Below are 26,685 nucleotides of genomic sequence, written 5' to 3'. Positions count from 1 at the left end.
GTCGACACTCCACCTGGGAGCGGACTAAAGCAAACAAGGCTGGACTCCAGGCTAGTACTCATACTCTCCAAGCAGAGGTTAGGCTCTGGCTGTTTTTTTAACGTTTTTTTGGTCACTTTTATCGGGCTTTCTATTTTGTATTTTATCTTGCTGTGTCAAAACCACAGCAACAAAATAGAAAGTCCCATAAAAACGACTAAAAAAAATGTTGAAAAAACAGCCGGAGCCTAACCTCTGCTTGGAGAGTAGTACTCAGACAGACCACTACTTCCAGGAGCTGTTTGTATTCTCTTTAAATTCCTCTGACTAGACAAATGTTTGCTGTTGCACCATGCACTCATGGCAGGTTCCTGTTATTTCACATCACAGTTGTAACGGAAGGGGAGGGGTTCTAATGACACACAGGCAGGCTTTGATACAAAAGCAGTTTATTCACACTTACAAAAATAAACTTGCTGTTGCTTCACAAAACCACACATACAGGATGAAATCAAGCTGGTTAATTCATTAAATTAGTTTACGCATTAAAACATTATGAATAGAAACTGTTACTGTTACAATGTAACAAGCTTGTCACTTTACTAACATACATCAGCCATTTTGTTTGTTGTGTTAATTCACTACCCGTAGTTGCAAGGCCTGACCAAATTAACATACTGCATGAAGTCGCCCATAGTATAGGCAAATGGTCAAGTTTATCTTTTCTCTGCTCCAACAAGCTTCTTTGCAGTTACAGCGTATCTCTGTATATGCATTTTATCTCATGGACCTCTGTTGGTTGAGATTGAGACAATGTACTTTAAACTTGTATCGCCCTTATCCCACGCTTTCTTTTCTCTCTAAGTCCTCACTGCTTTGATTAACTGGTCAGTTGCTATAAAGCAGTCCTGTAACATTACGCAGTTTAACTTTGAGTACCCTGAGAGTTACCAATATTTCAGGTTGATGGTTATACACACTGACAGCCTTGATTTCAAATCAGTACAGCGTTAAGAGATCAATTGCACCAAACCCACAATAAATCATTAGCAATGTTGGCACATGTTTATAATTACTCATGCAAGTTTTATAGCACCAGGATAAATGGAGATACAGGTATCATCTTCTTTTGAATCTAACATTACACATCATAATTATGATGTTCCAGCCAAACTGGATATATATGTATGGCTTTGAATGTAAAAAAAAATGTTCACTACGTTGTCATTTGCAACCTAGTTTAGATGATTGCCTCTGCCTCACACAAACTTTCTATTGCACCCACTCAACAAAAAATCAGGTATGCTCTCATAGTTCCTTTTAGTGATCAACATCATAGTATATGGTTGTCTGACGACTACATAACATAATTGGCACACAAATAGAAAGCTGCTGTGAGTACATTATGTCCGAGGGGCCCAAGAATCCTAATATAACACATTACACATACAATGTAGTTTTGTGTGCTTTACGATGGCACATACATGTAGCATGAAAAAGAAAAGTCAACTAACAAAGCTACTGTTAGTATGTAAGCATAGCCTTTAGATGATATAGTTTCGAGGATAAATATTAAGACATCCAACTAGATCTACATGTATTACTATTGACACTAAATGTACATGTACTTAAACACTTTAGAACAAAAGTACTTGATGCAAACTGTACAAGATAAAACTGGGTACAGAGAAATTCTTTATGAGTTTTAGATACTGATTTAATTTTGCAGTAGGGAGAAAAAAAATGTTGTCTCTGTGGTTTGAAGTCACAGTAGCACTGTGGTCACATACTGTACAGTAATGAAATCAACAGAGGTTCTAAGCTCACAGTGCACCACGAAAACCGCGAACATAAAACCACAGCAGAAATTTCACGAAACTTAGAAGCTCAGCCCTTTGCTACAACTCTGTATGTTTAGGACCAGAAAACTCTTCTACAGTGATTATGCCATTATTGTCCTTGTCTTCTTCCTTGAAGACTTTTTTGATGAATTCTGCTTCCTCTGCTTTCTCCAACCCCATCCTGCCCGTCAGGTAAGCTGTGATCTGAAAAGAAACAGGGAGAAGTTTTTGACTTGCCAACTGAAACTAGGCAGCAAGAGCACAAAGACTGAGAGACAGTATAAAAATGCAGCAATGGTCACAATAGAAATGCATCAGGAAAACGTAAGTTTGATGGCTTTAAAAAGGATCTCACCTCTTTTTCTGTCAGCTGCTGGTCTTCGTCCTTGTCAATGATTTTGAAGACGTTAGGAGTAGGCGGTGGGGCGTCGATGTCAATCAAGTCCACCTCTATTATAGTACTCAATCCATCTATAGATAGAACACACAAACTTAGGGTGCATCTCTGAGAACACACACATACAACAAAACTTTACATAACTGTTGTTAATGTGTTGACCACTACTGGTAGATTACTCTCCAAGCAGGATTTGTTTGAAAAAATTGTGATAGCTGTCAGGAAATGGGGCATATGAGAAGAAAGTTACAATATTCCCAGTCAACTTTTACTTGGATAGTGACAAAGATGTCATGGCTTATCCTGGATGTTTTGTTGATTATCTATGTAGCAATTGCACTATTGCAGGTTTGTTGTTTACGTATACTGTAGATGCATTCATTCATTCAAGTCTTACCTTCTCCTGGCATCTCCACTTGTCTGACTTCTCCTATGCACATGTCGTTCACTGCATCCTCCCACTCCTTAGATGCCTTCCCCCATCCCACCACGAACGACATTGGTTCTCCCCTGTCACGGCTGGAGGGAATAGGCATTTAGAAAATAAAAGTCAGCCTTTTCATAGACAGACTTTCAAATATTCTATTTTATTTAGGGCACAATTAAGACGGTCAGGTGTTACTCTTAGCAGTTGGACTCGTTATGACATTAGTAGAGACAGGGATGTGTTCTAAGATTTATTCAAGAATGTTAAAAGTAGCTCCTCCGTAATTTCAAAGCAGCTCCTAATGTTACATAAGATAGTACCAAACTGGCCAAGGAGTGTAGTCAGCCAAGCAGTGTACATTTGCCATGTGTAGAGGAACAAACTCCTAACCCGGCTTCACTCCTCTACCAGCTTTTGATACCATCTTATGCTACCGTAAGATCTGCTTGGAGATTGCCTCCACCGGTTATAATTGAGTTTATGTAAATTAGTGTTGACACGTAGGACCACGACCAGGGCCAACATAGGCCCAAGGCCAGGGAACTTTGCCTTAGCTCCCTTGCAAGGCAGATAGGCAAAATTACCGTGGTGGTCTAAGTTTGGCAGACGGGGACAGAGGCTTACATCGCCGAGAAATCCCAGCCTATAGTCCCGAGAAACTACTAACGTTAGTATGTCATGGCCGACACTGGGGCCCGGGGGACCGTTATCTCTATCAACAAAGTCAAGGATCATGCATTCATTACACTGGAAACAACATTAAATGCTACCAATCGGCAGTCTATAGTTGCTAGAGCACCTTGAGTCTATCTTCTCCCCGGTAGACATCATCCTGTTGTAGTGGAAGACGACTTTATCGTGGGCACCGACGCGCCGGTCGCACCTCCTCGGCATTTTTAGCGTCTGGACCTTCGTGCCGCCAGCCATCTTCTTCAGTCGCTCGGAGTCCCACTTGATTTCTCCTCCTACTGTGGAGTCTATAAAGAGTAACAAGAGGCCGGCCAGGACGGAGAGTTTGGAGACATGTTTTGACCGAGGACTCGCCATCTTCCACGTTTGCAGAGGAAGGTACCGGAAGTGTCCGATTTCAAGTCGGGGCAAACTTGGGCCAGATGATTGGGGTCATACGAGGTCAAGCCATACCATTGCATATTCATAGAGGGAGGGGATGTGTTTTTATGACAGTTAACGTTACAGCCTCACCGTATCTTCACCGTAGAATTTATGAATCGATAACCTAACATCAAAGACAGTATTGACGAACTTCTTTCACATCGCCCAAAGTCAATGAAAGTTGAATAGTCCTGGCCTGTTCTTAGCACTGTCTTCAAGCGCCACCTAGCGGCTCATATAATTTACAGCGGGACCAAAGTGACAGGCTGGAGAGGAGAGCGTGGGTCCGGTGACTTTGACGATTATCATCATTTTACAGGTAACAAGTCGATATGTCACCCATGATAGGATTAAGCTGTTGTTTGGTCTACCTTTTAATAGTATGACCTTAACGGTAATGATGATAACGTTACAGGAGCAGATGATTTGGAGATAAAAAGGAAGTCGTTTCCAAGAATTGAAGAAATGCAGCCACGCGGAGGAAAGTTTTGTCAGTTGCAGATGGGGTGGGGGGCATAACTTTTGCTGAAGTTTGCTGTTCTTTTCGTTCAGCAATGTAAACGATAACCCAGAACCAGTTATCTTGAAAACTTGATTTGTTTTATTCGTCGTGGGTCACGTTGATCTTTGTGTCCTCTGATTACTTCAAGAAGATCCCCTGTTGTTCATGTTGACGTCTCATACGCGGATTTCATACGCTTCTGGAATTCGTACCTGTGAAACTACTTGTTGAACGTTACCTCGGAAGTTCCAACCAGTTTGAGAAGTCTCTGGGTCATAGATAGAGTTATCTGTTGTTTTCTTTTGCTGACTGGCCAGTGTTACTGTACAGTTATGTTTTGATGTTTCACGGACACATTTTTAGAGTTATGCCAAAAAGCAACTAACTATATGAATCATATCCAGTTGCTTGAGTATCTGCTTTCTGGCATATCTTATTACCAGGATGCCTAATCTTCATCAACATTTTTTTTAGAGTTATTTATTTTGTTCGATTTGTTTGAACCTTTATTAATTGATATGTGTTTTCATTTACACAATATGTTCCTGTGATGTGATTTTTGCATTCTTCCGAACTTTTTTTCTGTCTAGAAGAAAGTTCACAAGTTCACTCTTCACCATGGCGTCTCGCTGGCGACACTGGGATGCTGGTTGCCATGACAGCATCCAAACTGTTTCCAAGTACCAATCCTTGCAGCATTCCTCAGAGGGGCTCTCCAATGGACACTACAGCAGTGATGAGGTATCATATAACATTTGCACATTGTGTGTTGAGAGATGCTGTAGTGTGCCTTATTTCAAGTTTCTCATTGGATCTTTATTGCTATTAGTGTCAAATGGTAATGGCATATACATAACGTTAAATTATTCATCATAGTTTTATAAGATCCCAACTAATTGGAGAATTTACTCTCTTACTGGTATCCATGGTATTGCATAATGATAACCAGTATGTTACGTCAAGTAAGTCAAATCAACCAGTATGCATAAGATACATTGTACTTCATATCGTATTTAATAGCTAATTGAACATTTCTGTCTTGAATTTAAAACCTTTTTATAATATTAATAGGAACTTGTGGCTGTACCAGTGCCAGGGGCTGGGAGGGGGAGAAAAAGACCCCCAGCTGCATCAATAAGACTTCCCAAGAATCTGGCCTACCCTGAGCCAGAGAAAAAAGTAGGGACCATGCTTACAATCTCTGACTAGAGATTGTTGATACATTGTTCAAAATGTAGTCAGTTGTTAATATTGTAGTCATATATATTGTAGTTTACAGCTATGCTATCAACTTGATATGTATAGATGTAAGATGTAACTAATGAAAATAGAGTAGTCTTTTGTCAATAGTATCTGCATTTCTTGTAGAAACCTGCATGAACTTTTAGTGCATGTCTCTAGGTGGCGCACCAGACATTCCGCCTCTGGGAAATGCAGGAACGTACTAACTACCCATCATGCTCTGCATCTCCTAACTGTCCGTTGGCTAGTCAGTTTGAAGATGACTGGAGGATTCAGGTGTGGAAATTTATTTTCAGAAAGTACATTGTAACACTTCTACGGGTTTGTCTTTTTTTCTTTCTTCCTTTATTTGCCAAGATCATTATGGCACAGTCTTTATTTAACGTCCTATCTGAGGGATGGCCCTAGCCAAAACTAGGTATTCATTTTCACCAGAGTGAAGTGGGGAAAGTCATGCAAAGTGCCTTTCTCAAGGGCACAAGATAGGGTTCAAACCCGGGATATCTTGGGTCTGAACCCAATGTGCTGACAATTATGACACGCGATCTAACACAAGTGTCTGTTTGTCCAGTAAATAGACGCATTTGCACATTTTTGTAAGAATTCATCTTGTGTCATCTCTGATACTATACAATTTGAACATTATCACTTGTGTTTTCAGCCATGTGTTTGCAAAAAGTTAAAAACACAATTGTGTTTTTTACTTTTTGCAAAGGTTTCAATGGACACTTTCCCACAAAACCTTACAAGAAAATTGCTAAGCGTATTGTTCGCTAGTTTTGTGACTAAGTGATTGCCTGTTTTAGGAAACCAAGCAGATGTTGTGCAGAGTGGGTGTGGGTCGAGGCAGGGGGAGGTCCAAAGCTGAGGTACTTGGGAAGGCTCCAGGCAGGGAAACTGACAATGGCTTTACTTTCAGGTTGGTGTGGATTCTCATAAATGTACCAAATGTACCCTCCTTAGTTTTTGTATGGATTGTAATGTTATATTTGGACCTGGAGCAGCTGAGTACTAAATTGATCCAGCAAAAGTTATAGAATATTAACTATACATTGAAAGTATGGCTGTGCCCATCACTGATCAAAAGCCCCTGGGCCACACAACTTTGTTAACAATGTACAATGTACATGATATAGTCGCTGCAACAGGGGGCTAGTCCACTGGTACAGTTGTGTGTGTGTTCAAGTCCCATACATTTTATTTCCCAAGCAGAGACAGCAATATGTACTATTTTGTATGACTCCGCTTGGGATTGGATGCAATAAAAGTTACCAATTGCTTTGTCTTTCCTGAAGAATGTAATTGTCAGAAAATTGTTAATTATCAAGGAATTACCTTTTCATAGTTCCTGTATGTTGGTACATGTAATCAATTGACACTGTACTTCCTTCGGACTGTGTAGAGTATGTATCCAGTTGCTTGATTTATTGGGAAACATGTAATTTCGAGCTAGATGTCTAATAACCTTCAACAATATGTGAGGCCTATTGTACTTGAATATATCTACACTTGATTTAACCAACCTAAATGTAACATCCTAGCTGACAACGCCTAAGAACTTAGTTAAGAAAATGATTCACTGTGACCACGACTTTTAAAGAACTTAGTCAGTTAAGAAAATGTGGTAACACAATCAACATATACCTTCGTCATATGATATTTATGTATAAAGCCCAGTACATGAACCAGTGCAGGTTAGGTGCAGGTAGACTCCAGAAATACCTGCACAGCTCCAATTTTCCCTGCACTAACCTGCATATGCAGGTAGTATTTCAAGCCCTGACTTAGTTAAGAAAATGATTCACTGTGACCACGACTTTTGGTTCCCTGTGCAGTGGCTCCTCAGGTGACTTCAGAGCCTACACAAAACAGTCTGCACTAAAACAGCTTCCCAGCCACGATGTTAACAGGAATGACAACGCCAAGGAAAGGGAGTCCAAAACAAAGACTCTGTCTTCAAGTCTGACTTCAGGACTGCTAGCAACAAAACGCCTGTGGACTCCGGATCCCAAGAAGAGGTGGAAAAAAGACAAGATAGCACATCCTGATAATGTTGAGGAGTGGCCTGACCTGTCATCAAAAGGGTAAATGGCAGCATTTTGTTTGTTTCTTTCTTTGTGTCACATACCCAGTAAACAGCCTCGTGACGTAAGAAACTAGGACTGTACTGAAGAGTACAAGCTATATACCTGGACAGATTTATTTGATCCACTCATACCATGTCAAATATTTACTCTTTTTGATGTGCGTTGGGTTCTTTATCGTGCTTGAGGTGTTGTTCTCCTCAAACACAGGATCCCCAATTCATGTCCTATCCAAGTCCCTAGATGACGCTAAATACTCATTTACTTATGAGTTGAATCAGGAAATTTATGTGAAGTTAGAGCTTTCTCCAAGGCCACAACATCCAGACAGTTTCATTAAAAAAACATTATAAAAAATGTTGCAATTTTCTTTTTCCTTTTAGTAGCCCCAGCAGAGGTAAGAAGTCTCCCAGGAAGAGGAAAGGAAAAGGAGACATGTCTCCACCAGGACCAGGGGCGTCTCCGGATGTGAGGAGCAGCCCAAAAACTGATGATCAGAAGACACTGGAGAAACAACATGGCAGACAGAGCAAGGATGGAGGTATGCAGCATTTTATACAGGAATGAATTAAAAGCTGATATGTTTTGATTATATCTGTACCACGGGACAAGTTTTCTGAGAAAGAACAGACATTTCAGATACATTCCAGCATCTGTTTTCAGTGATCAAAACTGATGTTTACCTACAAATTTATTTCGAACACGTTCATGTTAGAACACGTTCGAACACGTTCATGTTGCTTCTTTCGTAGTCTGCTTGAAAATTCACTGGCATCAAAATGGCATGAAAGCCTACATGTACGAGAAATGATGTTGACGGGCAAAGGTACTAATACAGGATTGATACTTATGCCTTCAAATTCAGATTGTTAATATTTTGAGCAACATTCGATCAGTTTTACTCAAGCACATGTCTGGCAGGTGAACCCAGACACAGTGTAGGTGGTTAAACTTAAAGCCCCCATCACACATTCAGGACCTTCCACAGACTTAGCTCCTGACAGCTCCCAACCAAGGTTGGCACTACAATCCTCCGTAGTGACCGCTGGCTCAGTCCTTTTGCTTGCAAGTGAAAGGATTGAGCCAGCGGTCACTACGGAAGGTGGTACTTACAAATTGTAGGCTAGCTTGTACTCAGGCTATGTAGACACATGGTTGGTAGTATAGCACAAAATTCCGTCCTTCTCTAGCTTCAGTATGCTCCTCTGAATGCTTTTGAGAAGAATGTTATTTTCCTGACTTCTGGTATTGGCTGGTGTAGTAGCCTTTCAAAGACTAGTAGGAAACCATGCTGTCAGATTCCCAAACACAGATGACCTTGCATGGGCTATCTCCCAACCATGGTCTGGAGAAGTTCGGGAGGCCATGGTTAGATTAAGGTGTAGAGTTAATCACCAACCATTTCTGTATCTTTTTAGGGAAGGAGAAGGAAGTGATAAAGCCTGCACCAGATTTAAGTCTTGAAGCTGTGGTAAGAATGCCATCATTTTAAACCAGTCCACTTGCCTTGTCCTTGATTTAGAAAACATTTTACATTCGATAAATATGACACTAGATGTTTACAATGTTTTAAAAATTTGTAACCATTAAATCTGTAGTTTTGTTACCTTAACCAAATTTGGGTTACATTTGAGTGTGTGTGCGTGCATGTGTGTGTGTGTGTGTGCATGTGTGTGTGTGTTTGTGTCTGTCTGTCTGTCTGTGTGTGTGTGTGTGTGTGTGTGAACATCATAACTTGGTAAGTGTATATTGTCTTGATATTTGATATATGGGTAGGTCTCGATGAGACGATTTGATTAGATTTTGGGCCCCTAAGCACCTTCACAATCTTAGGTACTTCAGCAGAACTTTTGCTTTTCATTATCTTATGTTCTGGACATGCTGTAGTCATGCTTTTTGAGTGGTAGATAGCTCTTTGGAGGGAGATATATTTTTGCTGTGACAGTCTTCTTTCCACAACCAGCTTTGTCTTTTTTCATGCATACTGAAAATTGGACACAACCTTTTTTTGCAATCACCATAGGATGCTGTTTTGGATGCAGAAGACTGGATACGGTTGGACAACCTTCCTCCCGGGGTGCAGTCGCAGGTTGTCTTCTTCAGTCCTTCTGTCCAGATGTATATAATCCTTGCCAGAGTTAGCTAGATAACAACAGTATTTCTGTGTGTTTTGTATATACGTAACAGGGTAACATACGTAGCTGTTTTGAATGAATCGGACGATGATTGGTACCGTACTGCTACATTTCCAAGTTTGTATGTTTTTATAACTGTTACACATACTACAGATGTGGTGACTTTTTGTACAACGTAAATCTTAAGCTAAGGGTACAACCCACCGTACGTCCAACTGCGTGGTGTTTATGTGCCAAAACGAGGGCAATCTTTGGGGATCCGTAAGTGGTAAGTACCGCCTCCGTACGAAATTGTATGGAATCCAACGGATTTGGGAGCATGCAGACACGCCATAGAACTCTAAGTGCATGTGGAACTTTCTCTGCTATTGGGCTGGGGATTTGCCCCCCTGTACGAGCCACTGCCTCGCACAGCGAGTAAGGACACCGTACGTACTCAGCACGTGTAAGTAGGGCCTGCATACGGTAACGGGGCAACCGCACAGAGATCGCACGTGCAACTCACTTACCACTTGCGCAATGAACGATGAACACAAGCGGCTCACGACCAGGCATGGCGTGCAGACAGCATACTTACACCTTGCGCAACCGTGCGAGTGAGATGTACTCCCTCCCTGGTCTTGCCATTCCTTCCCCACTTTTTCAGAAAAATGTGGCTCCCAAAGAAACGTACGGACAAAAAGCATGATTGTACTACGGGTTGTGCCCTTTGCTTGTGTCAATATATATTCACTCAAATCTAAAGTTATTTTATTTCATGTTCAAACACCTTAAGTTGATATTGTATTCTATATTTTATGTTTTAACAACTTTTATTCTGTAAGCAGCTTGTCGTTTCACAGCAACTGTGCTTTATTTTGGTTTGTTTGACCAAGAAAATTGTGTTTAAACACCTTAAGTTGATCGTAGTGTATATTTTATGTTTTAACAACTTTTATTCTGTAAGCAGCTTGTCAGCTGTGCTTTATTTTGGTTTGTTTGACCAAGAAAATTGCCCTTTTGATTTCTGACTGTAGGAAGTTTATGGGATACTTGAACCATTTGGTGCCATAGTGGAATGCCATGTACATCGCCATGGTGACCATAGCTCTGCAGTAGTAAGGTACTACTGGAACTTTGAACATTATTTTCTTAAACAAAGACCAGTGCTTGAAATACTGGTTGCCCAGTTGCTCAAACATACGTCACAAGTTTGATACCAAAGGAAAGGGTTCAATTGCTTTCAATTGATATATGAGATATTGAGATTGATGCAGAAACATTAGAAATATTATCAACCAAAGTTAATATTCCAAACCTTTTGTGCCAAGTTTATATTGTGGTATAACTGCGTAACACACTAGCTGCATGCACGCGGCATGGCATTGAACGACGGGGCACACTTAATTTTTTGGCAAGTACAAAATGTTCATCTATCTGCAAGTATATCTTTAAAACTATCCAGTAAAGATGCCCCTACTGTACTTCGTGATAACAAATTCCAGTATACGATAGTTTGGGAAAAATACAAATTTTTGAACAAATCAATCTTAGGTTGTTCTTCAAGGCATGGCTATTTCTTGTTCCTTTTTTCCATACATACAGTCAAAGCAGTATTAGCGACCACCTGGTCCCTTTGATTTTTTCCATTGACCTAAGCATTAAGAAATAGTTTTATAGCGGCAACGTCCAACGTGGCCACGGCCACACTATTTCTGGTCCCGTAGATACAGAATCATTCTGCTTATATTGCAACCGTACAGCCGCATGTTACCCTGAACTGGGTTTAGAATCGTAGTTTGCGAGGATTTGGAGTTCTCAACTGGGTCATTTGGGCGGTAGCAGAAGGTACATGTGCTTTGAACTTTAGAGTGCAAGTCTTTGTTGGCAAATTTTCTAACATTACGCATGGCAATATCCATCATTTTCAGTAGATTTGACTTTGGCAGGGTCAGTTCAAGTTTGAGATGATCAAGGCAATGTTACTTGGTGAGAAAGATCAGTGGGTACTGAAATCGTGTGTAACTTATTGCTTGTGGTCAATTGATCAGCATTTTCTCTATATTGGCCACATTTCTCCAGTCCCCTGAGTGGCCGCTATATACAGGTTTGACTGTGTTGCAAAAATCCACCCACATTGACTCTGATGTACTTCTATGATACCTCAACAAAATTTCCCTACAGCTTGAGCACATTTATAACGCAGTGCTGTATCCAGGACCTGTTCTTCCATCCCAGAATGGAACTTTGCTTGCTGTATCTGTATCTATATAGCCAGTATAAACGCCCTTCACGGTAACACACCAGCTTCGCAGGCACATAGCGCAGCAGCAGGTGGTAATAGTACACTGAATAACCTGTCACACCTAGCTTTTGCACATCTGTCTGCAAGCGTTCTTTGAAACTATCCAGAGAAAATGCCCGTACTGTGCTTGTCCGGACGGAAAAAAAAAACAGTGACATGAAACTGTTGAACATCTATCTTCATATGCTTAAAATGACATATCTAAGAAGGAAAATCAACAACAGGGGCTCCCAAACAATGAATGGGCTGGAGTAATACCTAATTTTTGGCATAAGGTATGCTCACTATACTGGGCAGCCTGGCTACAACAAGTACTGGTATTTCAATTCTTGAAACCTTAACATTAACATTTCTATAATATAGTACAAAAAAAATTTCATTTTAAATGATTCACTATGCTTTGGACCCTTATATACAAATGTATATATTCTATATTTTTGTAAAAGAAACTCAGTCTGTAAGGTTGAATATGTACACAAAAATTATTGATAATGCATGTATGAGTTCTTTTATAGTTTTGACTCACGTCTGTTATAAACACTTTAGAAATCTTTACTTTTGATTCTTAATGGATGTTTAATACTTTTGTTATGTCAAGATACATCTAATGTTGCAATTGAATTGCAATCACGTTGTTACTATGAATATTGTAACTAATAAATCTTCCAACACTAACTCATGTCATTGTGTTCTTTCTTAGTATACACACTTAGTTAATGCATGGCAGATCTAATTCTATATTTCCTCATAGTAAAGTAATGTACTGTCTATGTAAGAAGCAGTTACTGTTACAGTAGTTTATTGTGACTAACATTACTGTTTCTTACCAGTACAAAGTAGTTTAACATTCTGTTGCTTTAAACCAAAGATAAGATGCATGAAACTTATGCATGCTGTAGATTATAAATCTTTTTTTCGGTTTTTGTTTGCTGCACTTTGCACTTTATTTTTCGTTGTACATCCATCTCACGCCACCAGCCGCACGGATCCTGCACCTCACCTGAACGTGATAACCTTCCAGAGGGTTTTGTTCAGTAATTGATTGAGATTGAGATCTCACAAAACTAATTCCACCCTTCTTCTTTGGTACCCTCTACTGTAGATCTAGACAAATGCAACTCAAGTCTGTGAGTAAGAAATTTGCTTTTTGTGTTGGAGACACAGCGCAGCTTCATTTTTGGAAGCCGGAAGTTTCAATGAGTTTTTGCAGAAGAACTGGTGAAAAATGACTTTTGATGTATGTTACCTTTTCCATTCCATCTGCAAATAGACTTGCTGATTCAGAAGTATGTGAGTGGTGTGTCAGCTGTCTCAATGAAACAGAATCACCCTTCCCAGGTAAGGTCTTCAAAGTGTCTTTAATTTTTTTACACCGTGTAGATCCAGGAGCTTATTCCTTAGACTCTTAGAGTTTGATATTGATAAGATTTAAGTTTTGCACACTTTTATTACATTCAGTTTCTATGACTTAGCAATGTACGTGTATGTGTATAAAGGAAAGATCGTGAACACTTGTAAAATATAATAAGTTACTCAGTGTAAAGTTTTCATTGAGTCCTACCAGTTTGTGCATAATCTGCAGATTTTTTGTCCTTTTTAAATTTTTTTCTCGAATTGTCATTCTACAATGTATGCCCCTACAATTATTTCTCCTTGGACCTTTCAAGCAATTTTTTTTCTGAGTTGAGCTGGACTGAAGAAAGCCTAACCCTAGACATCACTAGCATACACCCTATTGCAATAAAATTGTTTGATAACTATTTTGTTGTTTATGATGACTACAAATGTATGTATATTACATCGACAGGCTGGGAAGGTCCACTCTTTTGCAGTCATGTGAGGAATGGAGACTCTGAGGTGCAATCATGATCATAGTTGTGCAATGGAAAAACAATTTGTTGTTTTCCTACCAATTATGCTGGTAGAGGTGCTAGTCTACCTAGTATTCTTCTCAACCACTTAGTATCTTCAAAGGTAATCCAGTTTGTGGATTTTCTCTTGTCTGATGTGCCTTTCTTTGATGGTTCCTTGGTATCTGTTCTAAATGTTGCTTCAAGGGACTACATTGTACATGTATGTCCGGAGTTCTGCCCACTGTGCCTGTAAAGGTGTGTGTGTAGATAAGGTGATTACCTTTAGCCCTATTGAAGTTGTTGCACTTCAGGACGTCGGACTGTTTTGCTGCATTTGTTTGCTGCAATTTTAAGTGGTGCTTTAGATGGGGACCAGATTCAGTAGAATTTTAGACAACAGAAATTTTAGACAAAAGTTGTTACATGTTTATAGATAGATCATTCACGGCATCATAGTGGATTTTATGGCAGTTGTGATCACCGTAGAAATTGGTTGAATAGCCAGTTCTTGTAGAATTTTAGACAACAGAAATTTTTAGACAAAAGTTATTGCATGTTTATAGATAGAAAGATCATTCACAGCATCGTAGTGGAATTTGGTGCAGTCATGATCACTGTAGAAATTTGTTGAATAGTCGTATTGCGTAATGCTGTTGACAATTCTGCATTTTAACTTTATAGTAATGTTACAATGCTTGTCTTGCTGCATTTGTTAGCTGCAATTCAAAGTGGTGTTTTTGATAGGGACCTGTTCTTATAGAATTTTAGACAACAGAAATTTTAGACAATAGTTGGTAGAAAGATCATTCACGGCATTGTAGTAGAATTGTGATGACTGTATAGAAATTGGATGAATAGCCAGTTCTTGTAGAATTTTAGATAACAGAAATTTTAGACAAAAGTTGTTGCATGTTTAAAGATAGAAAGATCCTTCACTGCATCAAAGTGGAATTTATGGCAGTCGTGATCACTGTAGAATTTGGTTGAATAGCCATATTGCGTAACGCTGTTGTCAATTCTGCATTTTAACTTTATAGTAATGTTACAATGCTTGTCTTGCTGCATTTGTTAGCTGCAATTCAAAGTGGTGTTTTTGATGGGGACCAGTTCTTGTAGAATTTTAGATAACAGAAATTTTAGACATTAGTTTTTACAAGTTTATAGATACATGTACTAGATAGAAAGATCAGTCACGTCATCGTAGTGGAAGTTAGTGCAGCTGTGATCACTGTAGAAATTGGTTGAATAGCCATATTTTGTAATGCTGTTGACAATTCTGCACTTAAACTTTATAGTAATGATACAATGGTTGTCCGCAACTTCACAGATTTTAGAGATCTTGATACTGTATTTTTAATTTTTTCGTGGAGCCAATGATTCCTTGAATTTTTCATGAATGAATTTTTTTATGTCAAATTTACCTACTGACCATGTGACTCACCTTTGGTTAAATGAATTTTCTACAAATAGCAGTATCAAGTTACTCATGTTTTTAAAAACATTTTTTATTAGAAAGCTGATTTGAACTCTATACCAATTGAATGTTGAAGTAAGTAATAAATGTATTGCTACAGTGTGAAATGATATGTGTTGGCATATGATACCTTTTATTCATCAATAATTTGATCTATGGTGATGACCTCAGGTTCTACTTCATTCATCTTCCTTGGTCCATGATGTACAGAGAACGTTAACAATGTATGATGAAAGCACAATCTGGACTAAAGAACATTTTAAGCAGCTTTAATGAAGTCTTTACTAATTAACCACTAGGCCACAATCATCACAAATGGAGAATAATCTGTGACACTCCTTTTCTCTGTTTAGTAAAAACCTGTCATTGTTGAAGATATAATGAATTCATCATTCAAGTCATGTAGAAGTGACGTTGTCAAGGAAATAACTTAGTAAGCAGTAACACAAATCAGTGGGGTGTTCTGGACTGTTTCAATATCTGTCCTAGAGGAAGGGTGAACAGATTTTTTTTCACCTTTACCTCTCTCCAGTAAGGATTTGAATTCATTACAGTGGCTATATCCCTTCTTTTCCTTTAGTCTCCTTGCTCACACAGTTGTTCATCCCTCTTAGTCTTAGAAATAGCACTGGAGCAGCCAGATTTTTTACTTGACATTCAACAAAGCATTTACTTACAACACATGGTTGTTCACATCTTATAGACTCTTTCTCATTAAACATTTAATCAGACAAGACAATTATCAAGATATATACATGTACTGTTACTATAGATACCTGAAGCTTTCAGGTTCTTCTACATACACAACATCAGCAAAGGTATTTGTAAGCAAAGTCTACAACTGAAATAATAATAGTTAAGTTACATGTACTGCAAGTCATCTACATTGTATACAATTGATACGAATCTCCCCCATACATGTAGTTGTAGCTATTTTTCAATATAGTTCCATTCATACACTTAGAGATGTTTTGCAGTTATTTGATATGTAGTCTGGTTATTTCCACACTCAAAATCACACACAAAAGTGAAGTACATAAATGCAAGACTCAGCTATCTGATTGGTCTTGGTCTTGCAGTGTCTCAATAACAGAAATTCATTACGATACACAGACGCCTTTCAAAACTACCAGACTGGTACACCCTGCTTTGTGTGGCTTATACTATGAAGTTGGCTTCAAACTTGTGGGAATTTCTGTCTTTTTACAGATCAATCTGAATCAGATTTACTAATTTTTATAGAGTCCTCCAAAACATCATTAAAATTGTTATAAACTGGACCAGTCATATGTCATACATGTAGTGTACCACCACTGCCTATAGAGGATAGAAAACTGTGGCCCACTTCAAATTTGTGTTCAGAATAAACTCTTTAGTTACATGTGGCCTATACTTGTGTGGCTGCTTAAAGATTATTCCTATTCAATATCTGCTCTGTAGGGACACTAAAGTAATTAAATCTTTCCATATCTTGTCATGCCTTTTTCTACAATAGTATTAGTCAACCAGCATAACCCCACTCTCTCTGTTTGAAAGGGCTAAATTCTGATTAAATTGCACTCTGAGATTTAAGCGAAATCCGAATTAAGACCCCTGTGAGTTTAAGCTTCGGAAAATTTTAGTACAATTGATGTTGCTAAGGCTCATCTGTTTCCTTAATCTTTATGTAGTGACTGTTAAAGGCTTTTGTGATGGCCATTATAGGATCTAAAGGCTATTGAAGAAGGCTTACAGTTTACACCACCATCATGGCACTGTTAGGGTTATGCAAGGCTCTATAGATCTGCTTCCTAATTCTCTTCCCACTCCTGTCCTCCAGAACATGTAGAGATTTCTTTCTTTGTGTACTGCTGCCTACCCCTGTGTCAGGGATCCCAGCAGCAGTATAATCAAATAATGGATGGATACTACTACTACCGGTACATGTGTCCTTGTACAAAAAGGCACACATTGATCAACATTGATATAAAGTCAGAAAAATACATGGTACGTACATGTACATGAACGTATACTTGTCAAATACATTGTAGATTACTACATATTTATTTTCTACAAACACGAAACAAATCTCAGCTTGGTCCCCCTCGGCTCTACCAGCGTGTTTCAGGAAGTTTTAATTTCAACAGGCTTTGAAAAATTATACCACCATGATGATCATTTTTCAGGCATTGGATTTGCCATAATTTTTTATATCTTAGTCAGTTTATAAAAAAGACTGAAAGGCAGCGGTTGCCACTATTTTACTATATTGTGGGCTCATTGCAAATTGTTATAGAATTTCCTAGTTATAAGTGTCAAAAGTTAGGTAGTTGTAGGGCACTTCTTCTCCGAAAAAAGGATGACAACTGTGATAAAGTTTTCTACGTAGTTTCATTGGGCATAATTCATTCTTTAAACAGATCTGAAATGAAAGAAGGGTCAAAATTGCTCTGCAAAGAATTATCAAAACGTGTCATATTATTAATATAATACAGGTTTCTCTCTGGTGGAGTAACTTTTCATGGCCTACTCTCTAATAAGTCACGTCAACATCACTCATAGGAAACAAGACTGCACCTAAGACAGACTAGTTGCACTTTTTGAGAATAGTAATCGTAACAATACTAACACTGATTTTCTAAGAATCACCGTGTAAATGAGCTTGTTACGATATCACATTGTACTAGCCTGTGTTTACACAATCTCTCGCTGGCTGGGGTTAATCCTAGGGCGGCGGCAATACTATAGGGCCGGCCGCTATAGGAGCGCGATTTTAGTCAGGCTAACATTGTACCAGCAGCAAAATGCTAGCTTGGAATCCCCCCTATTCTTGCTTCGGTGTGCTCCAACGATTACTTTAGGATTTTAGTCTGGCCCCATCTATTATGTAAACATTTGTTTCTTACTGTCACATCATTTCGAATTAAAATACTTCTCAGAAGCAGTGTAACAGGGTCAAATGTCAGAACTAATCAAACCCTGTTACCATGCCATTACAAGGACCATGTGGCTCGAAGCCAATCAGAAGCCTTTTTTCGACATATTCAAATGCCAATAATTTTCTATTAAGGAGTGACAGACTATTATACACTCTCAAGGAAGCTATTGGAGGAGCATAGCACAGCCAGAAAAGGGTGGATATCCAGCTAGCAAAATGCGCAACTCACACTTGCAAATATCATTAATAGAGACACATCAGTTCACAGATAATACATGACTTTGTACAACTCACCTTCAAGTACATATATCTTTTTGATATCATTGCTTGCCCATGGCTTGATACATTTTGTTGATAACACTTTTCAAACATATTATACATCTCCAGACAATCATACATTATACAAAATACATGTATCAGTAAATCTTTTACACAATCTTGTGACTCTGGCTTCTGACTTAAATAAAAGGTGAGAGCCACAAATTTAATGCAGAGGACAGGATTAAACATTGAATTATAAAGCTCTTATTATAGATTTCTTTAAGATTTTCTTCAGTGCCTAAAGAACTTTGGAAAAAGGTGATGATACACCTTAAACTTTGAGGCCAGTAGCAGGCAATAAAGCAAACTATCAAAATAAAGTTTACCCTGAAAGAAGTATTTTTCTAAAGAAGCACAAACCTCAAATTAGCACTTCACTCCAGAAGGGGTGTTATTTTCCAATAGATTATGTATCAATGAGTAGGTAATGCTTTTTGATGGATGCGGTAGTAGTGAGTACTTTATTGTAGTTTTGTATGTACTTTTACTTTCAAAAATTATTGTCTATTGGAATATAAAACCACCCTCTGGAGCTAAGCGCTCTCAGGCTGTTAACTTTGAATTCTCTGTCCGGTACAGCATTGCTAGCATTCTTCTTATTGGCCACTTTGCCATTTACATGTAGGCAGGTAAAACAATATGGATTACCAATCAGAAGCACTTTCATTGAACGGTAAATTTGTCAAGATTAAATATGAAAGGCAGCACTAACAAATAATAATAATTATGTAGAGTCATTAGCCTTCTGTAGTTTTCCACAATCCTAGTATATTCACATATACCATGCTTTCTTTATTTGTTACTTGTAGAGCAAATTCATGTACTATTCCCATTTGATAGAAACTTGAAAATGGTGGGGATGGAACTTTGAAACTTCTCAGCTAATCAATGGTTTTTCCAGGCATCAACAGGTGTTTGTTTAGTGTGAGGAAGGGACACCAGACAAATTCTCAACCTCCCCACAGAGACTTGAATTACAGGCTTTGACACCTTGACTAGTTTACAAATTTCTCTTTTCATTTTTCCTTTTGTCTCCTACTTCAGAAAATGCCATTGGTTCCACAACTCTTGTCTTGTTTTTATTGTTTTGTTGTGTTCAGATGGCTTTATTGTTTCATAATTGTCCTTTATCAATTGAAAGTAATTTTTTTCATAATGATGCGGGGTACAGGTGGTAAGAAGCTCAAAGTGTACTGTTACTTAAGCTAAAGTTTCTTTAACAGATAGTTTTGACTTGGGTCTACATTCTCTACCCACACTGTAGTGCCAGGGCTCTTCTTTTCTTGTAGAAGTCTTGAGCTGTCTTGTCCCATGTTCTTGTCTCAAGCACACCCATAGGACCAGTTTCTTTGGGGGGAAAATGCATAAAGTCAGCAAACATACATGTAGAACTCCCACAGTTAAGTAGATCAGATTTCAAATAATTTTACTCCTGCAGGGAACCCAGCCATAAAACAAGAGCAAGTACACGTAAGTGAACTGGCATTTTATTAATCTCCAAGCAGATTCCTCCGTGGCGTAAGACAGTAGCATAAGCTGGGGAAGGAGTTTAGATAATAGTTTATTGTCAGGCACCAAGGCCCATAAAAACAGACAATTAGACAATCCAATACATTGCCGACAGAGGAGTAAATATTTACTCTCCTTCCCCAGCTTATGTTACTGTCTTATGCCACAGAGGAATCTGCTTGGAGATTAGCATTTTATAAGTTGATCATCAAACAGGATAACAGCTGTGAGCCAATGTTAGGGCTTGTCTTCCAAATTTGCTTGAAAGGCAAAAACTTATAAAACACAACATTCGACTGAATTCAAACCCTCGTCAACTTTAGGTTTTCAAATGCCCCAAGGCTTTTAGTCTACCTGGTGAGTATTTTCTTCTCCAAAGGAAGCGGAAATTGAGCAGCAGAAATTTGATCAACGCTCCTTCTGTACCATTGTGCTTGTCTGGCCTCCTGCACTCTTGTCACACCATATGGGAAGGGAACAAGTCAAAAAGCACATGGAATGGACAGATGTTCTATTTGTCAGGGATCAACGAATGTGAACAAGGAATTCCAAGCTAATTCTTGATAAGATTCCTCCCAAATTTCCCTGTGTTTACAGACAGAAAGAAAACAACCTCCCTCCTAACATCACAGAACCCACACATAATAGAAAAGGTGGGATCCTTTGTCTTCCACTGTCTCAGGAAAGAAGTCAAGCCCAACAAGTTAAATGATAGTTAGCTTTTAGTCTTTGAGTACACATATTCCATACTGTTCTACACTATATTTTTGTTGGTCCCCTTTAATGTTACCTGCAATTAGCCCTCTAGCAAGAGTTTGCAGTAAACTATTATTATCAAATGTTTTGAAAAAGTCAAATACTAAGTATACAGTTTTTCATCATCATCTCAAAAGAACACAATTTGCTGGCTACTTACTGGGAAGCTCAGGTCTGATGAGTATGACAGTGTTCTGCTTGACGGCGCGGAAGCCCTCGGGGATGGAGGGTCGGTCCTGGCCGTACACCTCTGCCAGCGGCAGGAAGACCTCCCCCGCTACGTCATCCCTGGCCAGGACATCGTGGTCCATCACCGTGAAGAGGACACAGGCTCCGGTCTGTTTGAGCTGGGACACTGCAACTGGGCTGTCAGGGCAGCAGATAATGTGTGGTGAGCGATTTCTTTCTTTCTTCCTATGCAATAAATCCAATATTCTTCGAACAGTGATTTTTTTGTTAAAGGCATAGAGACATACCTCAAAATTTTTTTTATCAAGAACAAGATGTGCAGCAAGACAAAAATTTTGAGGTATGTCTCTATGCCTTTTAAAAAATGTCACTGAAGAATATTGTATTTAAATGTATTCATACGTGACTGATGAATCTCTTCAACAATTTCTTTGCAACGTTTTACGATTACTAGTATCTCTATCAATATATGTGTGGCTCAAATGTTTAGTGTTCAATTTTGGGAACCAGAATATTCATAATTCTATCCGTGGTTCTATCATATACATACCTGGTATAAATCATTTTCACATTACTTTGGAATGAAAGTTTTAAATTGCTAAAATATTCTAATACTAGCCTTAAGAATAACATTTTAGTGATATGATAATCCTAAAATATATACTACGTGGTTCTATATGCATAATTTCACAACCCTTTCTTTGGTGTAACAGTAACTGTTATAAAGCGAATGTGGTCAGTCCTTGCTCATAATAAACATGAAAATGAAATACTTTAATGAAAAGTTGAAGAGTTGACATGATAACTCACAACTTGAAGGTCTCGTCAAATAGTGGGTTTAGTGTCTTCTTTTTGATGGACGTTTTCTCTATTGCACTAGATGGGAAGTGGTGGGATGGGCACAACTCTATCAGCACAAACGGATCACTGTAGCCTTATGGGAAGGCATGAAAGTCACATGTTAGTCACATGATACCTGCATGTTCTTGTCATGATTAGGGAATGTTCAAGAAAGACACAGTGAGTCTGGGACTTTGAAGAGAGGCTGATGACTGCATGTGTTCCATGTTTTGAAATTCAGAAAGTTGGAAAAACCTTGAAAGGTAGAATCATCATTGACCTACCATTCGTGTCCAAGGCAGGTAAATCTTTGCCACTCATGACTGAAGAGAAAAGATTTAAAACATGTATCTTACCAATTGACATGCTCACAATGGTTACACCCTACATGAATGTTCTGACACCCCAACATTTTGTATGTTGCAACGCAGGAGTGTAGGAACGTAGGTATGTCAGACCAAAGGTGTGTCTGCACATAAGGCTGCCCCCCCCCTCAAAACAGTTTGATAAACATTTAATAACTTGCTACTCTAACAGCATAAACAACCCTTTGACATGTAACTGCGAACAACAAGTTAAATCCTGAAATTGCTATATGATAATCATTTTAGCAAAATCATTGTCACAAAACAGTCACTTTATTCTGTCCTAAAGATATAACCTCATAAGTTAAAAGTCGGTACCTTCTACATGTAGAGAGGAGTCGGAGTTGTCATAGTACACTTTGACACTCAGTGTCCCATAGTTTGCCACAGTTTCCACTCTCTGCAGGAGAAATTGTTTTAAAAAACAGTGTTTTAGGATTTAGACCTCTTTACCTAGATCTTAGGAGGATCTTACTAATAGATACAATATGGTCAAAGAATGGACATGTACATACAACTGAAAAACTTTCACTGTACTATACATCAAAAGTCTATTTTATGTTTAATACGACAGTGTTTAGGAAAGTGCTCCAGGCCAAGACTAGTCTTATTGTTTTTCTAATGCGCTTCACTGGTCCATCTTCAACACAATCTATCAGAAAGTAGCTATCAAACCTTTCCAAAGAGCTATGTAAATGAATACTATTTACAAGTTACATAATGTATGTAAATTAACATTATACTGAAACAAGGATGAACCCTTGTACCAAAACTGTATGAGGAATGTCCTATCCGAGGGACTACCCTTACTACCTGTAACTAGTATAAGCTTTGTCTGAGAGCATCAAGGAAAATTGTGTAAAGTGCCTTTCCTATATTCTCCAAGCAGAGGTTTCTGTGTCTGGGAATTGTTGCCACCATAAGAATGCCCAGCCTCTGCTATTTACCCTGACTGAAACGTCTGCTTGAGGCAGGAGGCAGCTTTAAAGTTTAAGAATTCCTGGCCACTACTACAATGTGCATGTATTCCTCAAACCAAGGATCTCTGGGTTGTGGGCCGAACACCCTGCCATTATGCCAAACAACCCTACTAGGAATTGATTTTTTTCAGTTAAACAACATTACCTGCTCCTGGAGCTTCTCCAGGAAGAACTGCTCAATCAGCTCATCTGTAGTCGCCTTCTGCAGAGTCAGCGTTTCTCGCAGGTACTTAAAAAATGATAAGGACAATCAATCTCTGTCAGTACATTGTTGGAGAATTGCACAAGACTAATTGATAATATTGCTAATACAGATTGACATGTGGATAAAATGTTTAACTTAGTATATCCTATTTGTAGCAATGATCATATCAAATGTGGCTGGAATTTATCTCGAAATACTTTTTTCTGCATACTTGCACTGGTGTAGGTAACATTGAAAATCACCTACGCCAGACAAATTTTACCTGCACCACTCTGAATTTAGGAAGAATGGATCATACTAAAATTGTTCAGGAACAATTTTTTTCTTTTATACTTTGTAGGCAGTAACATTCAATGCAGCTAACAACAATCCACATACACTTACATCATATGACATTTATGTATAAAACCCAGTACATTGACCAGTGTAGGTGCAGGTAGACACCAGAAATACCTGCACAGCTCCAATTTCACCTGCACTAACTTGCATATGCAGGTGTTACTGTAAATGCAGAAACTTTCGCGGTGGTTTAATGTTTGCTTTTTTTTGTGGTGAACGCTTAAACGCAAACTTAAAACCACCTCGAACATTTTTCCATGGCAGTTAGAGACTACAGTGCATGGTGCTACCGCAACCTTGATAAAACCAGCACTACCGCGAAATCAAATCCCCACGAACTTAAATACATTTACAGTATTTCGAGCTCTGCATACCTTGTAGTCGTCTGTTTGTATCGCCTCTTCGTCCAGCCCCTCCCCATCTGCATGGAAAAGGTCCAGCAGGATGTCCAGGGCTTCGTGCAGACGGCAGTAGAACGGAGACTCCTTCCCCAGGTTCCCGTCTAAAGTCTCCCTCAGCTCTTTTAGAACAACGTTCCAGATCTCGTCAAGGATTCTGGAGAAATTAGAGGATTCTTTTGAATATATGATAGTGATGTCCCTGTAGCACAACTGGTATCAGCTCCACAGTTCAATTCTGGGAAGGGCATCTCAGTTGGGGCTGCACCATCTTTCGGAAGGGAAATACAATGTAACATGGGGGTCCCGTGTTCGAGGGGGTGCCAGTCAAGCACGTTAAAGGGGAAGGGCAAGCAACCACTCCCTGTATAAAGTATGTATGTACCCTGTTACGGAAACAACAAGAAAACATGCTGAACTATGTGCCACAAGGCACTACAAGCTGAACCAAAAAAACTTTTTTGTGAGTTACATGATTGTATATTACTTATTAGATGCTTGTATGATCTTTGTCTCTTTTACCATTAACAGTAAGTTTCATTCTTTGGTTATCAATTAGTGATAAAAGTTAAACTCATGTCATGTTTTTAAAGATCACATAATGTGTCCATAACACAGCATTAGCTAAGGAATGAAATCGTGCCTGGGTAAATTTAAAGGTTTCTTCAACACAGCCAATAGTCGGTTTAGGGGACCATCTGCGATCTTCCTCTGTAATAATGACTGCCAGTGGTTGTGTTCCAAAATGCCAGCCTTTTTACAAGTCATTTACCAACTTGATGAAACTGTTCACGGAGGCAATGAAAACATGATTACCAAGTTCACTACTTTACAATACTGGAGAAGACACTCAACAAAAAATCAACACTCACTTGTCAAAATTTGCTCTGAGCAGACTCATGTTCAAGGTCTTCAGGTTGTTGTCCAAGTACTCCATCAAGGGACAGATAGCCTAAATAACACATTAGGTATTAGCAAACCAGTTTTAGTTGTTATCAACAGTCTGCTTAATAAACAGCAAATCTTTAACAGGTATCAGAATCTGAAACAGGTTTTCTTATATTAAGGACAGGAAGAGCTAGATCTTAGCTTAAGAATATGTTTCTTTGAATTTTGCACTTAGCCAAACACTTTCATGGGCACACTTCTTAAAAGTCAAATGTTGCTAATCATCTTTTTGGACCTGAAAGTCCATTTGATAAAAGTTAGTTAAAAATGAATTTTAACAAAGTTTAAACTCATCTGAATAATATTTACAAATGTAGATGAGTTTGAAGCAGTTATGATTCTTCAGGACTGTTTAAAGTACTCACATCATCAGTCCGTGCAGAGTCAGGAGCCCAGGCTAGGTGGAACACAAACTTCTTGATATCAGGCTGCATCTACATGTATGGGAAAGAAACAGTACCATGTAAGTACATATTTGTCAATCTCATCTCAAAGGTGTCAGTTTTTAATGCAACAGGTGGTCGAAGCTATCTGGAAAATATTTTAAAAATTCTATAGTCTGGAAAATCCTTGATAAAAGAGTAGAAAATATCTCAGGAATGTGTGATTGAAGAAAGACAAGCCTGGCAGTATTGACTTTGCTAATAATATCCACTGTCAGTGTGACAATCACGAAATGATTGTTCTGAATCATTGTGCAACTTTACTTACTTTCTTGCCAACTACGATCACCACATCAGATGTTTTATTTGACATGTCATCATCGGCTGAGTCCATCATGTTGATCAGCGTTCTGTGCGACTGTTGACCTCCGACCTCTCCGTAAACCTTCTGCATGGACCTCTCAATGTCCGCAAACCCAAGGGATTCTGGGAGAGAGCTCAAGGACCTCTTGACATGCTCGATGTTGTTCAGTGTTATGCAGAGCTGTGGACAAAGTAGGATTAAAACACTCTTAAGCCGATGGATTTTTAGCTAATATACACATGAGAATGCCCTCCTTTACCTGGATTGCAATCCTTAAGAAATTAGGCTAAGCCTTTTACCCATTTTTCCTCCAGGTTGGTTACAACGCCTTTACACTTAAATAACTTAATACAGTGATGTTCCTTGCTAAGCTTGCTATAAGCACTAATCAGTATACTTTGAAGTGATCAACTCCTTATAAATCGTATTAACCATAATGCGATCACAACTTATTCTGTATTATTCAATGCATTTGATCCAACATTGAGCCCTTCATCTTCAGCCTGAGCTGTGCTACAAAGGCATCCCAAGGTTAGAGCTGTATATGTTGTTGCACAGTAAAAGGTTTGGTCATTGACAATCAAAACTCAGTTAACATTGCAATTGGGGCATTGCAAAGCCCTATAAGTACTCAGGTCAGAAATTGGCTGTTGCCCCCCTCCATTATTTTCCGCCTTGTTGCATGGTTCAGGGCCCTAGATTTTTGTATTTTTTTAAGTTCCTGTGTCACAGTCTGGTCTTTCCATTGCTTTGGGGTCTTCCCCTCATCTGGGGTTAGAAAACTCCTACTGGAATGCTTGTGAGCAAATGTTTGGGGTGGACTTAATAACATAGTCACTC

The 26,685-nt window shown here is 38.8% G+C and overlaps 3 protein-coding genes across 12 annotated transcripts in view; 1 reads left to right on the top strand and 2 right to left on the bottom strand.

The window, feature by feature from the left end:
* Positions 1-410: 410 nt before the first annotated feature.
* Positions 411-3,769, bottom strand: LOC118428415 (FK506-binding protein 2-like). Its single transcript, XM_035838466.1, has 4 exons — positions 3,444-3,769; positions 2,615-2,736; positions 2,176-2,291; positions 411-2,024 (listed from the first exon to the last, which is right to left on the bottom strand). Exons 1-4 carry the CDS (start codon positions 3,689-3,691, stop codon positions 1,878-1,880), a joined length of 633 nt encoding a protein of 210 aa, XP_035694359.1. The 5' UTR covers positions 3,692-3,769; the 3' UTR covers positions 411-1,877.
* A 184-nt stretch (positions 3,770-3,953) lies between these two features.
* LOC118428413 lies at positions 3,954-14,648 on the top strand. 5 transcript variants are annotated; one of them, XM_035838462.1, is made up of 12 exons: positions 3,954-4,076; positions 4,850-5,000; positions 5,331-5,438; positions 5,661-5,777; positions 6,308-6,420; positions 7,337-7,585; positions 7,969-8,126; positions 9,004-9,056; positions 9,609-9,674; positions 10,737-10,822; positions 13,275-13,342; positions 13,812-14,648. In XM_035838462.1, exons 2-12 carry the CDS (start codon positions 4,878-4,880, stop codon positions 13,871-13,873), a joined length of 1,203 nt encoding a protein of 400 aa, XP_035694355.1. In that variant the 5' UTR covers positions 3,954-4,076; positions 4,850-4,877; the 3' UTR covers positions 13,874-14,648. The 5 variants fall into 5 exon arrangements, with proteins under 5 accessions (XP_035694355.1, XP_035694357.1, XP_035694356.1 ...); XM_035838464.1 differs by having other exon boundaries at positions 3,977-4,076; positions 4,865-5,000; XM_035838463.1 differs by having other exon boundaries at positions 3,979-4,076; positions 4,853-5,000.
* A 936-nt stretch (positions 14,649-15,584) lies between these two features.
* Positions 15,585-26,685, bottom strand: part of LOC118428412 (BAI1-associated protein 3-like) — a 94,827-nt gene continuing 83,726 nt past the window's right edge. For 5 of the 6 annotated variants that reach the window (XM_035838454.1, XM_035838459.1, XM_035838457.1 and 2 more), the window contains 11 exons: positions 25,810-26,025; positions 25,464-25,532; positions 25,023-25,102; positions 24,127-24,307; positions 23,354-23,437; positions 22,547-22,628; positions 22,148-22,186; positions 21,834-21,957; positions 20,995-21,200; positions 20,433-20,531; positions 15,585-19,916 (listed from right to left, as the gene is read on the bottom strand). In XM_035838454.1, coding sequence (XP_035694347.1) covers positions 19,819-19,916; positions 20,433-20,531; positions 20,995-21,200; positions 21,834-21,957; positions 22,148-22,186; positions 22,547-22,628; positions 23,354-23,437; positions 24,127-24,307; positions 25,023-25,102; positions 25,464-25,532; positions 25,810-26,025 — 1,278 coding nt within the window. In that variant the 3' untranslated portion in view covers positions 15,585-19,818. The remainder of the gene's footprint in view (positions 19,917-20,432; positions 20,532-20,994; positions 21,201-21,833; positions 21,958-22,147; positions 22,187-22,546; positions 22,629-23,353; positions 23,438-24,126; positions 24,308-25,022; positions 25,103-25,463; positions 25,533-25,809; positions 26,026-26,685) is intronic. The other variant, XM_035838458.1, reaches the window with a different exon arrangement.

The sequence above is a fragment of the Branchiostoma floridae genome, chromosome 13, assembly GCF_000003815.2.
Source record: "Branchiostoma floridae strain S238N-H82 chromosome 13, Bfl_VNyyK, whole genome shotgun sequence".
NCBI classification, from domain to species: Eukaryota; Metazoa; Chordata; class Leptocardii; order Amphioxiformes; family Branchiostomatidae; genus Branchiostoma; species Branchiostoma floridae.
Note: the sequence above shows the minus strand (reverse complement) of the source record. Positions and strands in the feature narration are given on the sequence as shown.

What these genes read in the sequence shown, in the direction of transcription:
- LOC118428415 (XM_035838466.1), bottom strand. Translation starts at nt 3,691, where the DNA reads ATGGCGAGTCCTCGGTCAAAACATGTCTCCAAACTCTCCGTCCTGGCC. An exon ending in AGTGGAGATGCCAGGAGAAG is followed by an intron (nt 2,292 to 2,614) that starts GTAAGACTTGAA and finishes TTCTATCTATAG; the next exon opens with ATGGATTGAGTACTATAATA. An exon ending in AGCAGCTGACAGAAAAAGAG is followed by an intron (nt 2,025 to 2,175) that starts GTGAGATCCTTT and finishes GTTTCTTTTCAG; the next exon opens with ATCACAGCTTACCTGACGGG.
- LOC118428413 (XM_035838462.1), top strand. Translation starts at nt 4,878, where the DNA reads ATGGCGTCTCGCTGGCGACACTGGGATGCTGGTTGCCATGACAGCATC. An exon ending in GACACTACAGCAGTGATGAG is followed by an intron (nt 5,001 to 5,330) that starts GTATCATATAAC and finishes TAATATTAATAG; the next exon opens with GAACTTGTGGCTGTACCAGT. An exon ending in CATAGCTCTGCAGTAGTAAG is followed by an intron (nt 10,823 to 13,274) that starts GTACTACTGGAA and finishes ATCTGCAAATAG; the next exon opens with ACTTGCTGATTCAGAAGTAT.